General features: G+C 35.6%; 1 protein-coding gene and 1 long non-coding RNA gene across 4 annotated transcripts in view; one reads left to right on the forward strand and one right to left on the reverse strand.

Moving 5' to 3' along the window:
* The window catches only part of LOC141379974 (uncharacterized), a 99,147-nt gene that overhangs the window by 49,422 nt on the left and 28,943 nt on the right, over window positions 1–20,782 (reverse strand). The gene's annotated exons all lie outside the window — the stretch shown is intronic.
* Window positions 11,453–20,782, forward strand: part of olfm1b (olfactomedin 1b) — a 63,570-nt gene continuing 54,240 nt past the window's right edge. For both annotated transcript variants that reach the window (NM_001328415.1, NM_001003486.2), the window contains 1 exon segment: window positions 11,453–11,902. In NM_001328415.1, coding sequence (NP_001315344.1) covers window positions 11,837–11,902 — 66 coding nt within the window. In that variant the 5' untranslated portion in view covers window positions 11,453–11,836.

Genomic DNA, 20,782 nt, shown 5'->3' on the forward strand with positions numbered 1-20,782 from the left:
CGTATGCTGGAATAGTTGGCAGTTCATTCCACTGTGGTGACCCCTGATAAATAAGGCGAAAAAAAATGAATAAATGAATAAAATTTATGTTGTTTAGCACTTGGTCTGAGAGGAACGTTGTTTCATTTCACTTAACTGTACACACACAAAAAGCCTTCTTGTTTACTTAACTTGATTTGAGTGTATAAGGGCAATTTGAGATACAGCCTTGGTTTCTACAAGCCCCTCCCTCTTAAAAGCCTAAAGTGCTCTGATTGGTCGCCTGACCCAGTTTGCCGTGATTGGCCAGGAAAAGGTTTCATATTGGTAAGATTTACATTGTAACACAATTCACAGAAGCCACTGACTCTACTTTCTTCCCCTTATAGAGTCTATGATGATTTAATGTGACCTTAAAAAGTAATATCTGGACCTGGACCGATGCATTTCAGAGCTCTTATTTTGTAAGCTACTCCATAATAAATTCATTTCAGAAAGACTATGAGGCTTTATAAGTTTGCATATATCTTATGCAAATATACCAACCCAGGCTTATTCTGAAAACATAGCCCTATATACATTACTGAAGATCGCCAAATACGTACTAGGAGCTGAGTTCTTGGCAAATCCACCAGAGGTCGATGTGTAAACGTTTCCAGATCTCGAATTTCGAGTGCTATTTGTCCCTGCTGTTCTCGCTTAAATCAATCAGAGGCTGATGTCTACTGACTGACTGACCGACCAATCCATCCACCCACCAACCGCCTTCCCTAAATCCAACTAATAGTGTTTTAAAAGGTACAGATTGACCAGCACTCCTTCACACACATACACTACGGCCAATTTAGTTTATATAGCGCATGTCTTTAAACTGTGAGGGAAACCGGAGCACCTAGAGGAAACCCACATGAACACAGGGAGAACATTCAAACGCCATACAGAAATGCTAGGCAGGACTCATACCAGCGACCTTATTGCTGTGAGGCGACATCGCTAACCACTGAGACACTCTCAAAATATACATAAAAATGTAAAAAAAAACAAAAAAAAAAACAAGAAACTATTCTTTACATGTGGTCAATATTTATTAACTATTAACTGATTGAATTGACAGAAATGGTTCTATATCATCATGTATATCATTATCGGGATATGAAATGACTTGTATCATGCGATGAGATTTTTGTCATAACGCCCAGCCCTAATTAATGGCATTATATAAAGCATCCGGTGGCACACAAACACACGCGCACACACACACACACACACAGAGAGAAAAAGCATGCATTTGTGCACGGGAGCAAATTCGGCCTCCTTTACTTCGCCCCATTAAAGAATCCTATATGCAGTTTCTCAGCTTGATCAATGCTCCGAACACACTGTGCAAAAACACACACGCATAAAGATATTTTACGAGCGCTAATGTTCATAAAACTGCCGGCTGAGATGAAACCAATTAGGTTGTGTTCCCTTGAGAAACATTGGCAGCGAGGAGATCGCCACAAACACGCAGAGCCTCTCGTATAAATATAAAAGCAGCGAGACAAGCTCTGTTCCCCGTGTCGAGTTTTTCCTGCCAGGACAGAATATAAACTGCAGGAGGATCTGAGCTTTTCTGTACACGGATCTCATATTGACATTTCTGCAGGGAGAAATCGCTTTTAGTACATCTTGCACAGCCACAGAGAGAGATCATTACAGGTTTTGCACATCACAGCGAGACTTCGGGGGTCAAAATGGGGAAAGCGTTCTGGTTAACACTCCATTTAAATGATAAAAGTGCCACAGAAGTGATGTTGTAATGCTGCTAATGTTTAATAAAAGTGTGCAAGGGTGTTTTAATGAGGAAGGTCTTCTCGCAGCTCCTCTGTGTCATGAGGTGGCATTAATACATCGATATGAATTGCAGATGAATTTCGGCTGGCCTTTACAAGAGGAAATCGAATCTCTGTGCACCTCCAAATATATAAAGGGATTAAACCTTCACACTAAAGCATTGATTATTCATGTGGAAGGTCTATAAAGTACACTACGGTTCTTTTGCAGTATTAAATCAGTGATTTTGCAAACGTTGTAAACATGATCGTTTGAAGTTGTAAGCAAATATGTCAGAAATTTTAGTTTGTCTACTACAAAAGTTAATGTTTAATTCAATGAGTAAGTCAAATATATATATATATATATATATATATATATATATATATATATATATATATATATATATATATATATATATATATATATAGTTGAAGTCATTAGCACCCCTGAATTATTAGCACCCCTGTTTATTTTTTCCCCTATTTCTGTTTAATGGAGGGAAGATTGTTTCAACACATTTCTGAGAATAATAGTTTTAAAAACCTATTTCTAATAACTGATTTATTTTATCTTTGCCATGATGACAGTACATAATATTTTACTTGATATTTTTCAAGACACTTCTATACAGCTTAAAGAGACATTTAAAGGCTTAACTAGGTTAATTAGGTTAACTAGGCAGGTTAGGGTAATTAGACAAGTTTTTGTATAATGATGGTTTGTTCTGTAGACTATGGGAAAAAAAATTTGCTTAAAGGGGCAAATAATTTTGTCCCAAAAATAGTTTTTAAAAAATTCAAAACTGCTTTTATTCTAGCCGAAATAAAACAAATAAGACTTTTTCTAGAAGAAAAAATATTATCAGACATACTGTGAAAATTTCCTTGCCCTGTTAAACATCATTTGGGAAAAATATTTCAAAAAGAAAAAAAAAATCAAAAGGGGGCTAATAATTCTGACTTCAACTGTATTTATGAGCAATATCACATGAGTAGCAGTGCGATATGGCTGTACATTGGCACTAGTGGAAGGCGCCTTAGTGTCCCATCAGTGACGATATTAAGTCATATTGCACTGCTGCTTGTGTGATATTGCGTTTATACAAAAGTTCCATGGCATAATCGTGTGTATAAAAAAGAAAACATGAGTCTAAAAATCTTTTTGTATGAGGAAATACTTTCTTCCGCCATTCATTCACATCTGCAGCTGACATTAGAATATTTCTAATAAAAGAAAGGCTTTTTTTCATAATTATTTCTAATAATTATTAGGCTGAACAGCATTAAATGCCATTAGCCTACAGAGATTTCCCAGTATTTCTCTGTTGCAATCGGGAGATTACAATAATTATGCATGAAAAAGACAAAGCAAAGCAAACACTAACAGATTACTGTTGTGTTTGCGAGGAGCAAAAAAGTTAAACACATGCGGGCATTTGTTCAGGAGACGCATTAGAAACCAACTGATGGCATTCCAAAAAATAACTCGGGTTATTCAAAGAGTGGCCAACACAGTGCGGTCTCTGTCGCCATCTTGTGGATAAACAATGACAAGCGTTTTTGCTCTGCTCAGGCTAACTGTGCCTTTACACCGAAGGCGGTGAGAGCGTCAAAGGTCGCTCTGGCCGCCCTGGCGACAACGCTGCCTGCCTTCAGCTCCGGCGGCGAGAGCATCAAAATTTGCTACATTGATCTCGTATTTAAAGGGGCCGTTGCAGCATAGTAGTTATATTTCCGCATAAAACATGCTTTTTAGAATGAAAATGTTGCGCATTTCTTATCAAATTCATTTAACAATGGAAGACCAAATTGCATGTTGTGTGGCTTTGCTTCTGGTTGCTTGCCGCCGAACCGCGTCACAGCTCCTTACCATAAAGTTGACTTGATTTCCACTCTCCTCGACACCCACCCAAAGACATGCTGTGCTGCTCCTCGCCACTTATCGCTGCCGACTTTCATTGAAAATGAATGACTTCCGGCTAATTTTGATGCTCTCAATGCTTTCGGTGTGAGCAGTGGCGGACTGGCCATAGGGTGCACCTGGACATTTCCTTACGGTCAATCTGGCCTGCCAACGCGAGTCTGGCATGCTGCGCCCATATTAACCCCCACCCTCCACTCTTCACTTTCTAGATCGCATCGGATGTGGCCTGGCAGCATGACTCTAGTCTGCCGCGCACAACAACCCCAACGTCCATCCAGGTTATATAAGATATATACATAATTCATTCTTGATTTTCTACACACATTTTAAGCACATGGTACAATTTAATAATACAATATTAAATAATCAATTTAAATTATTTTGAGTTATGTACCATGATTATTGTGTCATTATTAAAACAATATTGTAGTTTTCATTAACTGGTTAAATTAAACAATAAAAAAAAAATCCTTTTAAGACTATTAAGATTTATACATTTGATCCCATCACTCTCAATACTAAACATCTGGTACTGAAGCTAAATACAATCCCATCAAGTCCTGCACTCACACACCAGTTCCAGATCACCTTTTATAGCACACAGACAGCTGAAGCAGTTCGGGATTAATCAGATGGACTATAAACAGCACACACATCTAGGCTGAGTCTTGTTTCCTGTAGTGAGTAGCCATAGCGTTATCCTTGTCTTGCCATACCATGTTTTATTTTTGTTCTTGTTGTTTTGCTGCCTGTCCCAACCATTTGCCTGTGGTGTCAACTACTCTTTAAATGACCTACATGCAACTGTCTGACCCTGTTTGACCCTTGCCTGTCTAACCATTCACTAAATAAAGCTGCGTTTGGATCCTCACCTCTGTTGCCAGACCCTACTCATTATACATTGGTCTTTTTCCACATTGTAAAAAACTAATTAGACATCTAAAACTAATTAAACTTTAAGACACACCACAGGGGTTTATACTGTAAGTTTTCCACAGTTACTGTAACAAAACCAATATTTTCCATGTGACATTTAACATAATCATCCAGTTTCTTGACTGATTTGCAGAGAATGACTTCAGAAAATCCCAGGCCATGGGTTCGATTCCCACCAAACGCATGAAGTGATCAAAAATGCAACTTTTTTGGAATGAATTTTGTTTTAAATGAATCCATCTGCCAAATGCATGAATGCAAATGCAATTCCTCATCTTAAATGTATGAATGCGTTTTCACTGGGTATCAATGACATGTTAATTGCCTCGTTGCACAGCCAATATCAGTAGATGATCAGTGAGCGAGCAGAAATGTTGCTCAGCAACAGAACCTGAAATAAATATATTAATTAAATGAGTTCATTTGCTGCCAAATGTCTGAAGAGTGACGTAACTCAAGCCTCTGGCAAGAAGAGAACAACCCAGCACAGAAAAACAAACAGATAATCAGGACTGGGCAATTGTGCACTTTTGTGAACATTTGTTAACTCGTTTATCTTTTGATAATATTACAAGGAAGTAAAACTTACATTCCAAAGAACAAAATTAATACATTAAAATGTGGCTAAAATCAGTGATACTTTAGCACCATTGGCATACTATTGCAGTACAGTAACTGGTAATATTAATTTCATTCACTTTCCTTCCGCTTAGTCGCTTATACATCAAGGGTCATCACAGCAGAATGAACCGCCAAATATTCCAGCGTATGTTTTACGTAGCGGATGCTCTTTGAGCCAGTACTGGGACACCCACACAAACACTCTTTCATTCACACACACATACACACACACACACACACACACACACACAATGGCTAATTTACTTTACCCAATTTGCCTATAGCGCATGTCTTTGGACTGTGGGGGAAACCGGAGCACCCGGAGGAAACCCACGCCAACACGGGGAGAACATGCAAACTCCACACAGAAACGCCAACTGGCCTGTTTCAGGTTCCCCAGTCTAGATTCAAGGACTTTTTAAAGTATCATTCATTTTAAATGACACCTCTAGCTTATGTAGCGCAATGAAAATCCATACTGTAGTCAACATTTCACTTACACTTAATATTTACATGAAAAATGCGACAATAATGGTTGTTTTAAATGTGTCATTTTCTAAAATACAAAGCATTTCTAAAATATAAAGCATTTAAAACACTTTATGAAAAAAAAACTTTAAGAAAATTTGTTCAATTTGTTAATATTATGTAATATTTGTAATTTATTCAATATTTATTTACATGGTGGCGCAGTGGGTAGCATGATCGCCTCACAGCAAGAAGGTCGCTGGTTTGAGTCCCAGTTGGGTCAGTTGGCATTTCTGTGTGGATTTTGCATGTTCTTCCCGTTTTGGCGTGGGTTTCCTCCAGGTGCTCCGGTTTCCCCCACAGTCCAAAGACATGCGCTATAGATGAATTGATTAAGGTAAGTTGGCCGTAGTGTATCAGTGTAAATGCAAGAGTGTATGAAAGTTTCCCAGTGTTGGGTTGGAGCTGGAAGGGCATCCGCTGCGTAAAACATATGCTGGACAAGTTGGCGGTTCAATCCGTTGTGGTGACCCCTGATTATTAAAGCGACTAAGCCACAAAAAAAAAATGAATGAATAAATGAATGGTAATATTTAAATGTGGTTTCTGAAATATTGATAAAATGTGTATTATTTGTCATATGTCTTGTAAGATTTCAATTCAACGAGGAATAAATTTCAGAATTTCAAAACTTCTGTCAAGTTTTTGGCCGCAGCACAGTACAGTTATTAAAATGACACATACATAATTATTTTAAGTTACTTTCAAGCACTTTCAAAGACCTATGTTTATTTTTTAAGTACTTTCCAGCCGTTGAATCCGTATTTCTGAAATAAAAGTACTTTCAAGTTGCTTGGGAATCCTGTTCTTTATACTTAAAATAATTTGTTTTAATTTTATTTTAGTGCTTTTATTTGATTTATTTATGAGTTTAGTTATTTTCATGATTTTAAACATGGCTTATATTTGTTCTATATAACTTAAACTTCTTGATATCTAAAAAATATAAAAACTATATATTTTAGGTATAATAAATGGTTAAAATATGTATATATAGGTGTATACACACATATCTATCTATCTATCTATCTATCTATCTATCTATCTATCTATCTATCTATCTATCTATCTATCTATCTATCTATCTATCTATCTATCTATATATATCTACACACACACACACACACACACACACACACACACACACACACACACACACACACACACACACACACACATATATATATGTATATATATATATACTCACTGGCCACTTTATTAGGTACACCTTCTCTGTAAACCCTAGAAATGGTTGTGCCTGAAAATCCCAGTAGATCAGCAGTTTCTGAAATACTCAGACCAGCCCATCTGGCACCAACAACCATGCCACATTCATAGTCACTTAAATCACCTTTCGTCCCCATTCTGATGCTCGCTTTGAACTGTAGCAGATCGTCTTGACCATGTTTACATGCATAAATGCACTGAGTTGCTGTCATGTGATTGGCTGATTAGAAATTTGCCTTAATGAGCAGTTGGACAGGTGTACCTACTGTAACAAAAGGCTGGTGAGTGCAAGTATATGTGTGTGTGTGTGTGTGTGTGTGTGTGTGTATAGGTTGCTGGATCGAGCCTCAGCTGGGTCATTTGGCATTTCTGTGTGGAGCTCGCATGTTCCTCCTGCTTTTGACTGGGTTTCCTCCGGGTGCTCCGGTTTCCCCCACAGTCCAAAGACATGTGGTACAGGTGAATTGGGTAGGCTAAATTGTCCGTAGTGTATGAGTGTGAACAAGTGTGTGTGGATGTTACCCAGAGATGGGTTTCGGCTGCAAGGGCATCCGCTGCGTAAAAACGTGATGGATAGGTTGGCGGTTCATTCCGCTGTGGCGACCCCGGATAAATAAAGGGACTAAGCCGAAAAGAAAATAAATGAATGAATTAATTTTCTCATGCCATAAATAAATCATCATATGTATCACTATCTTTTTTTGGTCCCACACACACATAACTATTGCACGCCAGCAGCAATTGTAATAACATGCATTGACACTATTTTCAAAAGTAAGCTGAATCATTAATGCTTATGCTGACATTATTTTTTTTAAAGTCTCCTCATAATTTTATTAGGCTCTGCGCTTCCGATATGAATTATGTTAATATTTCATTATATTTTTAAACACCTCAATATATTATCCACAAGGTTGTTAGTCTGAATATCTTATAAGGCCGAAGACATTACTCCTGCATTCTGCTGTGAAATAAAGCCACATAAATTCGCCATAATGGCTTCCACACAGCAATTAATAATGCATAGGACTAGAATAATACTGCTGTTGACAATATAAATCTTTCAAACTTAACTGACCACAACTTTCTCCACACACATACATACAGAGTTGCCCAAAAATATTTTGGACTCAAAAATAATGTTACTGGGAAAAAGATTAAACATCGATTCAAGTGACATCTTGATATATGCTGCGCCATCCTTTCTCATAAATTAATTACAGTTTCAGTTTTTGCTTAGTGACTTGTAATGAACTTGTTTTTTTAGTAGAACTGTAAACTTGATTTTTTATCATTTAAAAAAGTACCTTGATGAGAAATATTTAGCTTAAATAATTTTATACACAGCAGTGTTAAAAAAAGAGTACAAATAAGGTATGATACCCTATTTTAATTATTTTTTGAATCACTGAATTGATTATTGTAAACAGAAATATCTGTGCAAATGAATAATATCCTGTCAGGATTTACATTTATATTACTACCTAATAAAATTAATGCATTCGTTTATTAGGAGTTATTACTGTCACAATCACCAGCGATCTAGCAGTTGCAGATCACTGGAGAACTACAAATCCCATCATGCACCTCTCACACACACCAGATCCAAATCTCTCCATAATTGCACACACACAGCTGGAAGCTCATCCTAGACTGATTACACAGACCATATATACCAATGATGTGATGCTGTGCACCAAGGCTTCGAAGAAATTATACATCTTGCAGTAAAGCAGTGTACCGGAGTTTGATTCGTTTTGCCATAATCATGTGATTAGTAAAATCCGAAGCTTCATTTTTGCCTATACCCACGTGAATGCTATGAATTTTGATTCAAAGGTTTAAACACCCATTGATGTATGTAATCAATTAGGCATCGATTACATACATTTATATTGTTTCAAAGACTGCACCGCTCCAATGCTATAGTAATTCAACTAAAATACTATAGTAATTTATAGTAAAAATCTTTTGACCCATACTAAAGTGTTTTAGTGTATTATTTACAACTATTTTTAAAGAAGGCCATTGCATATTGTGTGTAACGGACGCCACTATAGGTGAATTGAATAAACTCAATTGCCTGTGTATATGTGTGAATGTGAGAGTGTATGAACGTTTCCCAGTACTAGGTTGCGGCTGGAAGGGCATCCACTGTGTAAAACATATGCAGGATAAGTTGGCGGTTCATTCCGTTGTGGTGACTCCTGATGAATAAAGGCACTAAGTCAAAGGAAAAATAATGAATTAAGTCTACAGTAATTAAGAAATACTTACAGTAAAATAATACAATAATTAAGAAATAAAAAAGAAATATGGGTCACACTTTACAATACACTAATGTAAGGTAATGTATTTATTTACTAACATGGACAATATATGAACAACCCTTTGTTAAATTTGTTTGTTAATGCGAGAGTTCACGGAAAAATGAATCATTTTGCCGCCCTTCATTTTTTCCAAAGCAGTCCATCTTTCTGTTGAACACAAAAAAAAGATATTTTGAAGAATGCTGAAAACCTGTCACCATTCACTTTCATAGTGTTTTTTCATAGATATATACACTAGATGTCGCCTGGCCTATTGTTGTCTATTGGACGGAATGCGTCAATAGTGCTGCCATCTTGCTACAGGGTAGCGCTCCTTTGAAATGAATGCGGGACCAATGTACAGTGGAGGACTGTGGCCATCCAAAGCCAGAGACATATACACATATATCTATGATCAGGAGTTTTCCTGGATGTATGTAATTTTTTTTTCAAATTACGAAAATTATAATTTTACATCACTTTTCTACATTGATGGATCAGTGACCGCACGGGCATTCCTGACAAAAAGCTTGTGGTTGTGTGTACAGAAATTTACTATTCACCCTCCCTTTTAAATTTGATCTAATCTTGTCCTGAAACACAGCCCTTTCCTGCTTTCACTTCTCATACTGACGGAGAGAGCGATTCGTTTGTGAATGAATCCCCCGAACGACTCTTTCACTAACGTTAGCCGACAATAATACAAGTTTCTGGCAGTGCAGCATCTCGTTGTCATATTTCTTTTGCATTGTTTGCTGATTTTATCAAACAAAACTAGCATAAGCCGAGTGTTTGTGCGAGTTGGTGCTTCTTTGTCTTATGGTGAATGCAGTAAGTGACTGTTATCATCAATAACGTTACCTGATTAACACAAAAGTTTAGAACATACAAAAACAGAAAAAAACATAATATTACCTATGAAATATTCTGCCTTTATGCTTTGATTTCTTTGTTTGCTCGTTATTACACCTGTAGACAGCGCTAAAGTCCCGCATCTTCACGTAATAACTGTCTTGACTAGTGCGGTTGAATGACATTTGTCCTGGGAGCACTGTACCAATGTGGCGGCGCTATTGACGCATGCGCAGGGTCCCTATGCGATATCTAGTGTATATATCTATGGTGTTTTTTCTTGCTATGGAATTCAATGGTTACAGGCTTTCAGATGTCTTTAAAACAAATCTTCTTTGGCTTTAACAGAAAAAATAATAATAAGGGTTTATAAGCACTTAAGGGAGAGTTTTTATTTTTTGTTCGTTGGTGAACTCTCAATTTAACGTTAGTTCATTAAAATACAGTTGTTAATTTGTAGTTCATGCTAACTTACAGTGCATTAGCCTAACTAATGCTAACAAACAAGGAATTTGATTTCAATAGTTGTAGTCTGACACTGCACAGCAAGAAGGTTGCTGGTTTGAGCCTCGGCTGCGTTAGCTGGCATTTCTGTGTGGAGTTTGCATGCCTGTGTTGGTGTGGGTTTCCTCCGGCTGCTCCAGTTTCCCCCACAGTCCAAAGACATGCGCTATGGGTGAATTTAATAAACTAAATTGGCCGTATGAGTGTGTGTGTGTGAATGAGGGTGTTTCCCAGTACTGGGTTGTGGCTGGAAGGGCATCTGCTGCGTAAAACATATGCTGGAATGTTTGGCGGTTCATTCCGCTATGGCGACCTCTGAAATAGAGACTAGGATGAAGGAAAATGAATTATGAATGAATAGTTAATGTTTGGTAATGCATTTACTGGCATGAACAAACAATAAACGACACATTTATTACAGTATTTCATGTTAGTTATGAAAATACAGTTGTTGATTTTCAGTTCATACATTACCTAAGGTTAACGATCATAAATTTGGATATTATTAACGCATTAGTAAATATTGAACTATTATTAATAAATGCAGTTCAAGTATTGTTCGTTATTAGTTCATGTAAGCGAATAAATTACTGTATTGTAAACTGTACACTGTGAAATATGTTACATTTCACTGTTAGCATAACAATAAAACCCTCTCACACGTGTAGTCAAACAGACTCAACCAATTAGCTCCGCGCGCTCTTTCTCCTCGCGCGCATCCCCGTTGAATTACCCACGCGCGCCGCATGTCACATCCGGTTTCAGCACCTCGGACAGCTCTCGCTCCCCCAATCTCTTCAGCCCCACACATCGAGAAACGCACAAAGTTTTGGGGGCAAAACCAGACCTCCCTGCGTGACGCTCATCTAACGGGGACGGGAGACGTCGGGAGGCGGAGAGACACAGGGGAGAAACCGCGACGAGGCTCCGCGCGCGAGATGCCCAGAGAAGGCTGCGCGAGACCGACTTGTGTTTCTCTGTCATTCCGTTGCTGAGAGGAGAGAGAAACGAGAGGGAGAGATAGAGAGAGAGAGATACCGGGGACAGAGGAGAGCGAGGAGTGAGCACCGAGCACCGACGAGCGGCTCTGACCGAGGCACCGGACCGAATCTGCATGCCCGAGCGAGCGGCGGCGCGAGATGCAGCGCGTGCACAAGCTCTTGAGTCTCATCGTGCTGGTGCTGATGGGCACGGAACTCACGCAAGTAGGTCTATCGCCATCTTTACCTCCCACACTCACATCTAACACAGATCAGACTGCAGTGAATTAGCCAGATTAACGGCCAAACAGGATTTATGGGAGTTCGGAGATATGAAGAGTCCACTCATTACGAGAAACAACCTGCGCGCGTGCAAGTTGCGAGAAAAGCGCACGATTCGCGGATTTTTAAACCTTATGAATTAAAGAAAACATCAGTTATCGTATACATTCAATGTACACTTATAAAAATGTTGGCTTCCACACAATTCCTTCATGTTATCCCGACACAAATGGATTAAGTTAACTTAACACATTTAAGATTGGATTGAACATAAAATAATTAAGTTAACGTTGCATAAACAGTGTTAAAAATTGTGTTGTTATAACTAATTTTAGTAAGTAGTTAGAACATGCAGCACAAGTCATGTTTGTGTGTTTTGTACTCCTCGTGTACTGTTTATGTTTGCTCTGCATTCTCTGTTTGGGGTCCGTAAGACCCCAGTGCTGTCTGAAAAATGACAACAGTAAAACTAAGCTTTTAATATATTTCTAAACCAAACCTCATCCAAAAGATGGCTATTATCACAAAGCAAGGATGCACTTTAAAAAAAAATAATAATATACATGATGTTCAATGCAGTCATGTTGCTTGTGTTTGGAGTCAGTTAGATTATGGAAAATACATCATGTGTAAAGAATTATACATTATATTAGGCAAGTGATGGCAAGTGAACCGTTTTAAGGTATACTGCGGTTTGGAAAAGTCAAGGTTTTAAAACCACCCCATTTTTCTGCTATACTGTTCCTATGGTATGTGTAAGATTTTTATGCTTATTTATTTGCTTATTTAAATGCTTATTTTATTTAAGTTTTTTTTTGTTTTTAGGACAATAGTATCTTCAGCAGAAAAGATATCCAAAGATGGTGTTTTTATTTGTAAAGAAATCTGTGATTTTGAAACTAATGAACACAGCAGAAGTCAGTGATTCATTTGAATTATTTAGCTTGACATGTTTATTGCTCCAAAGTATTTAAAACATTTCTCAAAATAAATTATATTAGTTGCATCTGAAATCACCAACTACTCAGCAGGTACAGCATCTGAATTTGAATGTACTACTTGACCGCTAGAAAATATGTTCTACACAGTATGAATGTGAGTAGTTTAAATTGAGCTTGGACGTACTATGGATGCCATTTTGTCATCATCACATGACCCACCCGTGTCAGTTGCATCGCTTCTCTCCTATTTAAGAATTCTCCCGTGGTGCATCATGGGATATCGTAGCATTCAGAGTCTCGCCGGAAGTAGTAGGTCATCTGAGTACTTCTCACATACTGTTTTTAAAATTCTATGAATTCGGACATACTACTGGGCTCGCATACTGTTTTTAGCGTACTATACAGTATGGAATTATTTCGGATACCATGGAACCGTGGTATTTTTATCCAAGGTTATCATACTGTTAGAAACTTAAACCAGCCTATGCCTAGTGTATATATATATATATATAAATATATATATATATATATATATATATATATATATATATATATATATATATATATATATATATATATATATGTATATATATATATATATATATATATATATATATATATATATATATATATATATATATGAGAATCTTATGTTGCATTTCAGTGCATGTATTCATATTTACTATCTTTTAAAAATAAAGGTTTTAATAAGGCTTTTCAATAAACAGTTTTTTTTAATATGTGTTGTTTTTGTTGCAAAATAACTTTTTATTTAAATTAATGTCAAATGTAGGCATAGGCCGGAATGAGATTCTGACGGCATGATAACCTTGGTTAAAAACATCACGGTTTCACGGTACCACAGTATTGTAAGTACTGCTCTAAAATAAATCATTTTAAAATGTTTGGGTAAAAAACAACACACTTTTCCCCAGTGAACACAATATATTTTATTTTAAGAAAAAATCACATATTTTGCAACAGTAAACATGTCAGGCTTAATAATTAAAGTAAATAATTAACTTCTGATGTTTTCATTAGTTTTAAAAACAGAGATTTCTTTATAATATCTTTGGATATATATATATATATATATATATATATATATATATATATATATATATATATATATATATATATATATATATATATATATATATATATATATATATATTGGATATAAAGTATGCTACTGCGCCTTTCAGGTCAATAGCATGCTGGATGTTGATGCATAAGCTATTAGTTTTCCATTGGTTGACCAGTAGCTTTTGATGTGGATGGTTGTTTTCTTTTGGAGATACTGTTGCCATAAAAAACCTAAACAAAATAGTAGCAAACACACACACACACACGCACACGCGCACACGCACACACACACACACACACACACACACACGCACACGCACACGCACACACACACACACACACACACACACACACACAAAACTTTCATAAATATACAGTTAAAGTCAGAATTATTAGCCACCCTGTTTATTTTTTTCCCCAATTTCTGTTTTTTTCAACACATTTCTAAACATAATGGTTTTAATATCTCATCTCTAATAACTGATTTCTTTTATGTTTTCCATGATGACAGAAAATATTACTTTACAAGATATTTTTTAAGACACTTCTATACAGCTTAAAGTGAGATTTCAAGGCTTAACTAGGTTAATAGGGTAACTAGGCAGGTTAGGGTAATTAGACAAGTTATTGCATAACGATGGTTTGTTCTGTAGACTATCGAAAAAACATATAGCTTAAAGGGGCTAATAATTTTGACCTTAAAATGATTTTTTAAAAATTAAAAACTGCTTTTATTCTAGCCAAAATAAAACAAATAAGACTTTCTCCAGAGGTAAAATATGATCAGACATACTGTGAAAATTTCCTTGCTCTGTTAAACATAATTTGGGAAATATTTAAAAAAGAAAAAAATTCAAAAGGGGGCTAATAAGTCTGACTTCAACTGTATATTGTAGGAATATTGTAGGTATATTGTTAAAACCTTGACTTTTCCAAACCATGGTAAACCTTGAAACCGGTTATCATCCCATGCAATAGTCAAATGTTCTTCATAAAACCACCAATGCCAATATAAAACCTTTAAGTGATGTTTCAAGTAGGGCTGCCCCCGACTAAAGATATTCCTAGTCGACTAACATTCCTGCATTTTAGCGATTAATCAAATAATCGTTCATTTATGATATTAATATAATAACTTGCGTATATACTAGGAATATAGTCCAAGTTGAAGTTTAACACTTCCACGTGACAGAAAATGCTAAAGCATGATATTAGCGCATTCAAAACGAAAATTAAGCGCTTAAAACGAAATAGTAAAGCGTTTAAATACAGTGCTTACACACAAAAATCAGTGACCAGAACGTTATAGGCTAATTATGACATAAAAACAGCAATCAGACTGCCTGTGCATTTTAATAATTTATTATCAAAAATACAAACTGTAACAGTTACATGTCAAACAAACAAACAAACAAAAAAAAAAAACAGTTTTTAATAAAATAAACTAAAATTCGTTCTTCAAAATAAATCAAATAAACTTATTAGCAACTTAGGCCTAGTACAAAACTAGGCAAAAAATAAAAATAAATAAATAAATACTGTAGCAAAAACGCAGTTTTTTTAAAATACACTGTTTTTAAAATACATTTTTTTTAAATACAGTGGAAAATTAAAATTTATGTAATTTCTATATTGTTCAAAAGGAAAATTAACAAAAACGAACAACTTAATAAATGCACATCGCACAACGCCAAAACTTAGAATAAAAAAAGAAGGCAGCAAACAAATTAACAGCCTAATTATGATTGAATTGTTTAGAACAACTATATTTACGACAAAATGTGGAACAAATAATTTAAAGAACACTAATACAAATCAAAAATATCAGAGCAAAGCCACAAACTGCCATTAAGACGACGGATGAGTCTTGACCTGAAACAACAAATTAAAAACATCAGACTAATTTTTCTAACAGAATAAAAAACAACTTCTGCATTATATAAAAACGAAAAAATAAAAATAATATGTATTTATTTATTCGTATAGCCTACCTGATATAAAAATAAAATACCCGTTTTTATAAATATATATATATATATATATATATATATATATATATATATATATATATATATATATATATATATAGCCTAACGGATAGCAAACAGAAACACTACAAAAAGGAAATTAAGCATTCTTACCTAAGCTTTCAATTCAATTTAATTTTTTTCATATTATGTGAGAGGAACACCAGCTTGTCCACATTGCTGGGAAGAAGGGAGCTTCTCGACGTGTTCACAATGAAGCCGGCCTTTGAAAAGATGCGCTCTGATGGAGTGGATGTGGAAGGGATACAGTGGAGGCGTTTAGGCGTTAGGCGTTGATCTCTCGTTGCTGATGTCATACACTGATTGCGCAGCCCTTGATTGCGTAATTTCACGTGATTTTTTTTTTTTTGCAACTAACCGACTAATGAAAATGTATTCGACCAAGCCCTTTTCATATCGACTAAAGTTTAGTCGACTATTTGGGGGCAGCCCTAGTTTCAAGCCACCATATCACACAGAACTAAGTCACAATGTATATGCTATAAGTGTGAGCTACAGGCCTTTGGGGAACTTGTGCTAAGTAATATTAATACACTTCAGGTAATTACTGTATATTGTGGAGCTGTAATTGCACAGTGCTACTGTTAGCCATACTAATTACATGAAAGATTGCGGGAATGTGTATATTACGGCGTAATTATGATTACTGCACCAAACAAAGCGAACATAGTAGGGGCGGATATGTCTCCATCTATTATAATGATTTCTATATACTATAGCTAAACAGCGTATATAATTTAGTATTGCTGAAAAGATGGTTTAAATAGTCAATTTTCCTTGGTTTAATTGTTCATCAAATGCAACTCTTAATAGAATAGTTCACCCTAAAAATCTAATCTCTGTAATCATTTAATCACACTTCACTTGTTCAAAACCTGTTTGAGATTCTTTCTTCTGCTGAACACAGAAAGAGAAGATATTTTGAAGAATGCTGGTTGATGGTACCCATATAATTCCATACTAAGGGAGTCAATGGCTACCATCAACCAGCATTCTTCAAAATATCTTCATTTGTGTCAAACAGAAGAAAGAAACTCCAAAAAAAAAAACAAAAGAAAGACACTCAAACTTTTAAATTTTTGGGTGAACTATCCCTTTAAGAAAAGTTTAATTAGCAGCAATTCAACACAACTCTAATATCAACATGATCATGTGACTGATGACTGTAGTAACAGTGCTAATTTTAGGTTTAAAACCACATAGGTAAGTAAATGGTGAGGTCATTTTAACTATCCCTTTAAACATGACAGCTCTTTTGTAATTGGCCCTTCCTTTCATTTACATCACATTAAATATGGCATCTCTAACAGTGAGCGTGGCCTGGTAAAATGAGCACTAATATGTTAAAGTGTTACAAAGAGAAACTAGAGTTTTGCACAAGAGAATCGAAGAGTGTTTGGCTGCTCTTTCCAACAATACCCAGTGCACAGTGTTCTTGGCTTCTACATATGCAAACAGCGCTCTTCACGCTTCAGTTATTACTTTAACCAGTGTCTCGCTGTAGCATGTATTTTCATATTGATCAGAAAGGATGAGCATGTGAACCGTACAGCCTGTGTAAATGTTGCATTAGGCTCGCAGCAGGACAGCATGCTTACTCGGCATGTGCGCGCAAGTAAATCTCAAACGGACTCTGCCAAACCCATCAATTACTGCCGCGTGGCTCTGTTCATCTTCTCATCTTGGAGATTTATGGTCCATTGAATCAGTGACAATTTGGCATTTTCCCCAAATTGGTATATCCAGGTTAGAAAGGAAGACCTCGCACCAAAACACACTGCAAACACACCCTGGAGTTGAAAGTGTTTCTATTTAAAGGGTTCTTATTTTGTCTTTGAGGTTTCCCTATATACAATAGGTTTACATGCAACTAGCCAAGGCTGTATGACAGTAGCATTATGCTAATTTGTTACAGATCTGTGCAGATTTAGAATTACTGTGGGCTCATTTCAGGAAGTTGATTCACTCAGTTAATCCTGAAAATGTTGAACTTTGCTCATGTTTACAATTACAAACAACTACATTACGTAGAGCATTAGAGCTACTAGTTCAAAAATCAAAATAAGGGCACTTTAAAGGGATACTTCACCCAAAAATGAACATTTAGTTAGAATTTACTAAATCACAAATGTTTTTCTAAACACAAAATAAGATTTTTTAAGGAATGTTGGAAACTGGTAGCTATTTAAATCTTTAGTTGAAAAAAAAAACATTTATGTAATAATATATAATATTAATATCCCGGACGAGCCCCCACATGTTATGTTCCCCTTTTTTCTACAGGGAAGTTTGAAAGGGAAGTAGCAAAAAGAGATCCCAAAGAATAGGTAAAGTAATAACAGTTAATAAACAGGTACTTTAAACTTTGTTGACGTTTACATTCACAAACAACTACATTACATATAGGATTAAAGCTACAAGTTTAAACAGCAAAATACGGGCACTTTAAAGGCATAGTTCACCCAAAAAATGAGCATTTACTAAGAATTTACCAAATCACAAATGTTTTTCTAAAAACAAAATAAGATGTTAAAGAATGTTGGAGACTGGTAGCCATTTACATCCTTAGTTGAAAAAACAAAACAAAACAAAAAAACATTTATGTAATAATATATGATAACAATATCCCGGAAGAGCCCCCACATGTCATGTTCCCCTATTGTCTAAAGGAAAGTTTGAAAGGGAAGTAGCAAAAAGAGATCCCAAAGAGTAGGTAAAGTAATAACAGTTAAAAACAGGTACTTTAAACTTTGTTGATGTTAACATTCACAAACAACTACATTACATATAGGATTAAAGCTACTAGTTTAAACAGCAAAATACGGGCACTTTAAAGGGATAGCTCACCCAAAAATGAGCATTTACTAAGAATTTACCGAATCACAATTGTTTTTCTAAACACAAAATAAGATATGTTAAAGAATGTAGGAGACTGGCAGCCACTTACATCCTTAGTTGAAAAAACAAACAAAACAAAAAAAAAAACATTTATGTAATAATATATAATAACAATATACCGGATGAGCCCCCACATGTTATGTTCCCCTTTTGTCTAAAGAAAAGTTTGAAAGGAAAGTAACAAAAAGAGATCCTAAAGAGATAAAGTAATAATATTTAATAAACGGGCACTTTAAACTTTGTTGATGTTTACATTCACAAACAACTACATTACATATAGGATTAAAGCTACTAGTTTAAAAAGCAAAATAAGGGCACTTTAAAGGGAAAGTTCACCCAAAAATGAGCATTAACTAAGAATTTACCAAATCACAAATGTTGTTCTAAACACAAAATAAGATATGTTAAAGAATGTTGGAGACTGGCAGCCACTTACATCCTTAGTTAAAAAAAAACAAAACATTCATGTAATAATATATAACAACAATATCCCGGACGAGCCCCCACATGTTATGTTCACCTTTTGTCTAAAGGAAAGTTTGAAAGGGAAGTAACAAAAAGAGATCCCAAAGTGTAGGTAAAGTAAGAATAGTTTAAAACAAAAAGGTACTTTAAGCTTTGTTTAATTCTAGATTCACAAATAGCTACATTACATTTAGCATTAGAGCTACTAGTTTACAGAGCAATATAGGGTTAGTATACCTTATAATAGTTCACCCAAAAACGTTTACTCATGATTTACTAAACAACAAATGGTTACAAACCTTTATGATTTTATTTATTTTAACACAAAATGCGATATTTTAAAGATTATTGGAGACTGATAGCCATAGACATTCATAGTAGGAAAAAAAAGTATGTAATAATATCCCGGACAAGCCCCCACTTGTTACATTCCCCTTCTGTCTAGGGGAACAAGGGAAAGGCTGAAAGGAAAGTAACAAAAAGAGATCCAAAATGTATGGTAAAGTTATAAAAATTTAAAACTAATGGGCACTTTAAACTTTGTTGACTTTTACATTCACATACAGCTACATTACATACAGCATTAGAGCTACTAGTTCAAAAAGAAAAATAAGGGCACGTTAAAGGAATAGTTCACCCAAAGACGAACATTTACTCAGTAACAAAAAGAGATCCAAAACAGATCGTAATAATTGTTTTAAACAAAAGAGCACTTTAAACTTTGTTGATGTTTGCATTCACAAACTGCAACATTACATATAGGACTATAGCAGGGGTGCTCAATCCTGTTCCTGGAGATCTACCTTCCTGCAGATTTCAGTTGCTACCCATATCAAACACACCTGCCTGTTATTATCACGTGGTGTTCAGGTCCTAATTAATTGGTTCAGGTGTGTTTGATATGGGTAGCAACTGAAATCTGCAGGAAGGTAGATCTCCAGGAACAGGATTGAGCACCCCTGGACTATAGCTACTAGTTCAAAAAGCAAAATAAGGGAACTTTAAAGGAATAGTTCACCCAAAAATGAAAATTTACTCACAATTTACTAAATCACAAGTGGTTACTGACCTTTATGAGTTGAGACTGGTAGCCATTGACATCCATAGTAGATAAAAAAGATAATATGTTATAATATGTAATAATAATATCCCGGACGAGCCCCCGTTTTTACGTTTTCCTTCTGAACGGAGAGCAAACTTCAGCTGTCAACTGTTTAAAGTATCATGCAAAAGAAAGGTTTATTTACAGAAGACCAACATGAAGTAGAAAGAAATGATCATGAAAGAGTATTGCCTTAAACAATGAACAAAAGTTTGTAGCAAATTTTACTTACCTGCAAAAAGAAAAGACAAATAAACAACAGAAACTTTTCTTACTCCCTTTC

This window comes from Danio rerio, chromosome 21, assembly GCF_052040795.2.
Source record: "Danio rerio strain M-AB ecotype USA chromosome 21, GRCz13ab, whole genome shotgun sequence".
Classification (NCBI taxonomy): Eukaryota; Metazoa; Chordata; class Actinopteri; order Cypriniformes; family Danionidae; genus Danio; species Danio rerio.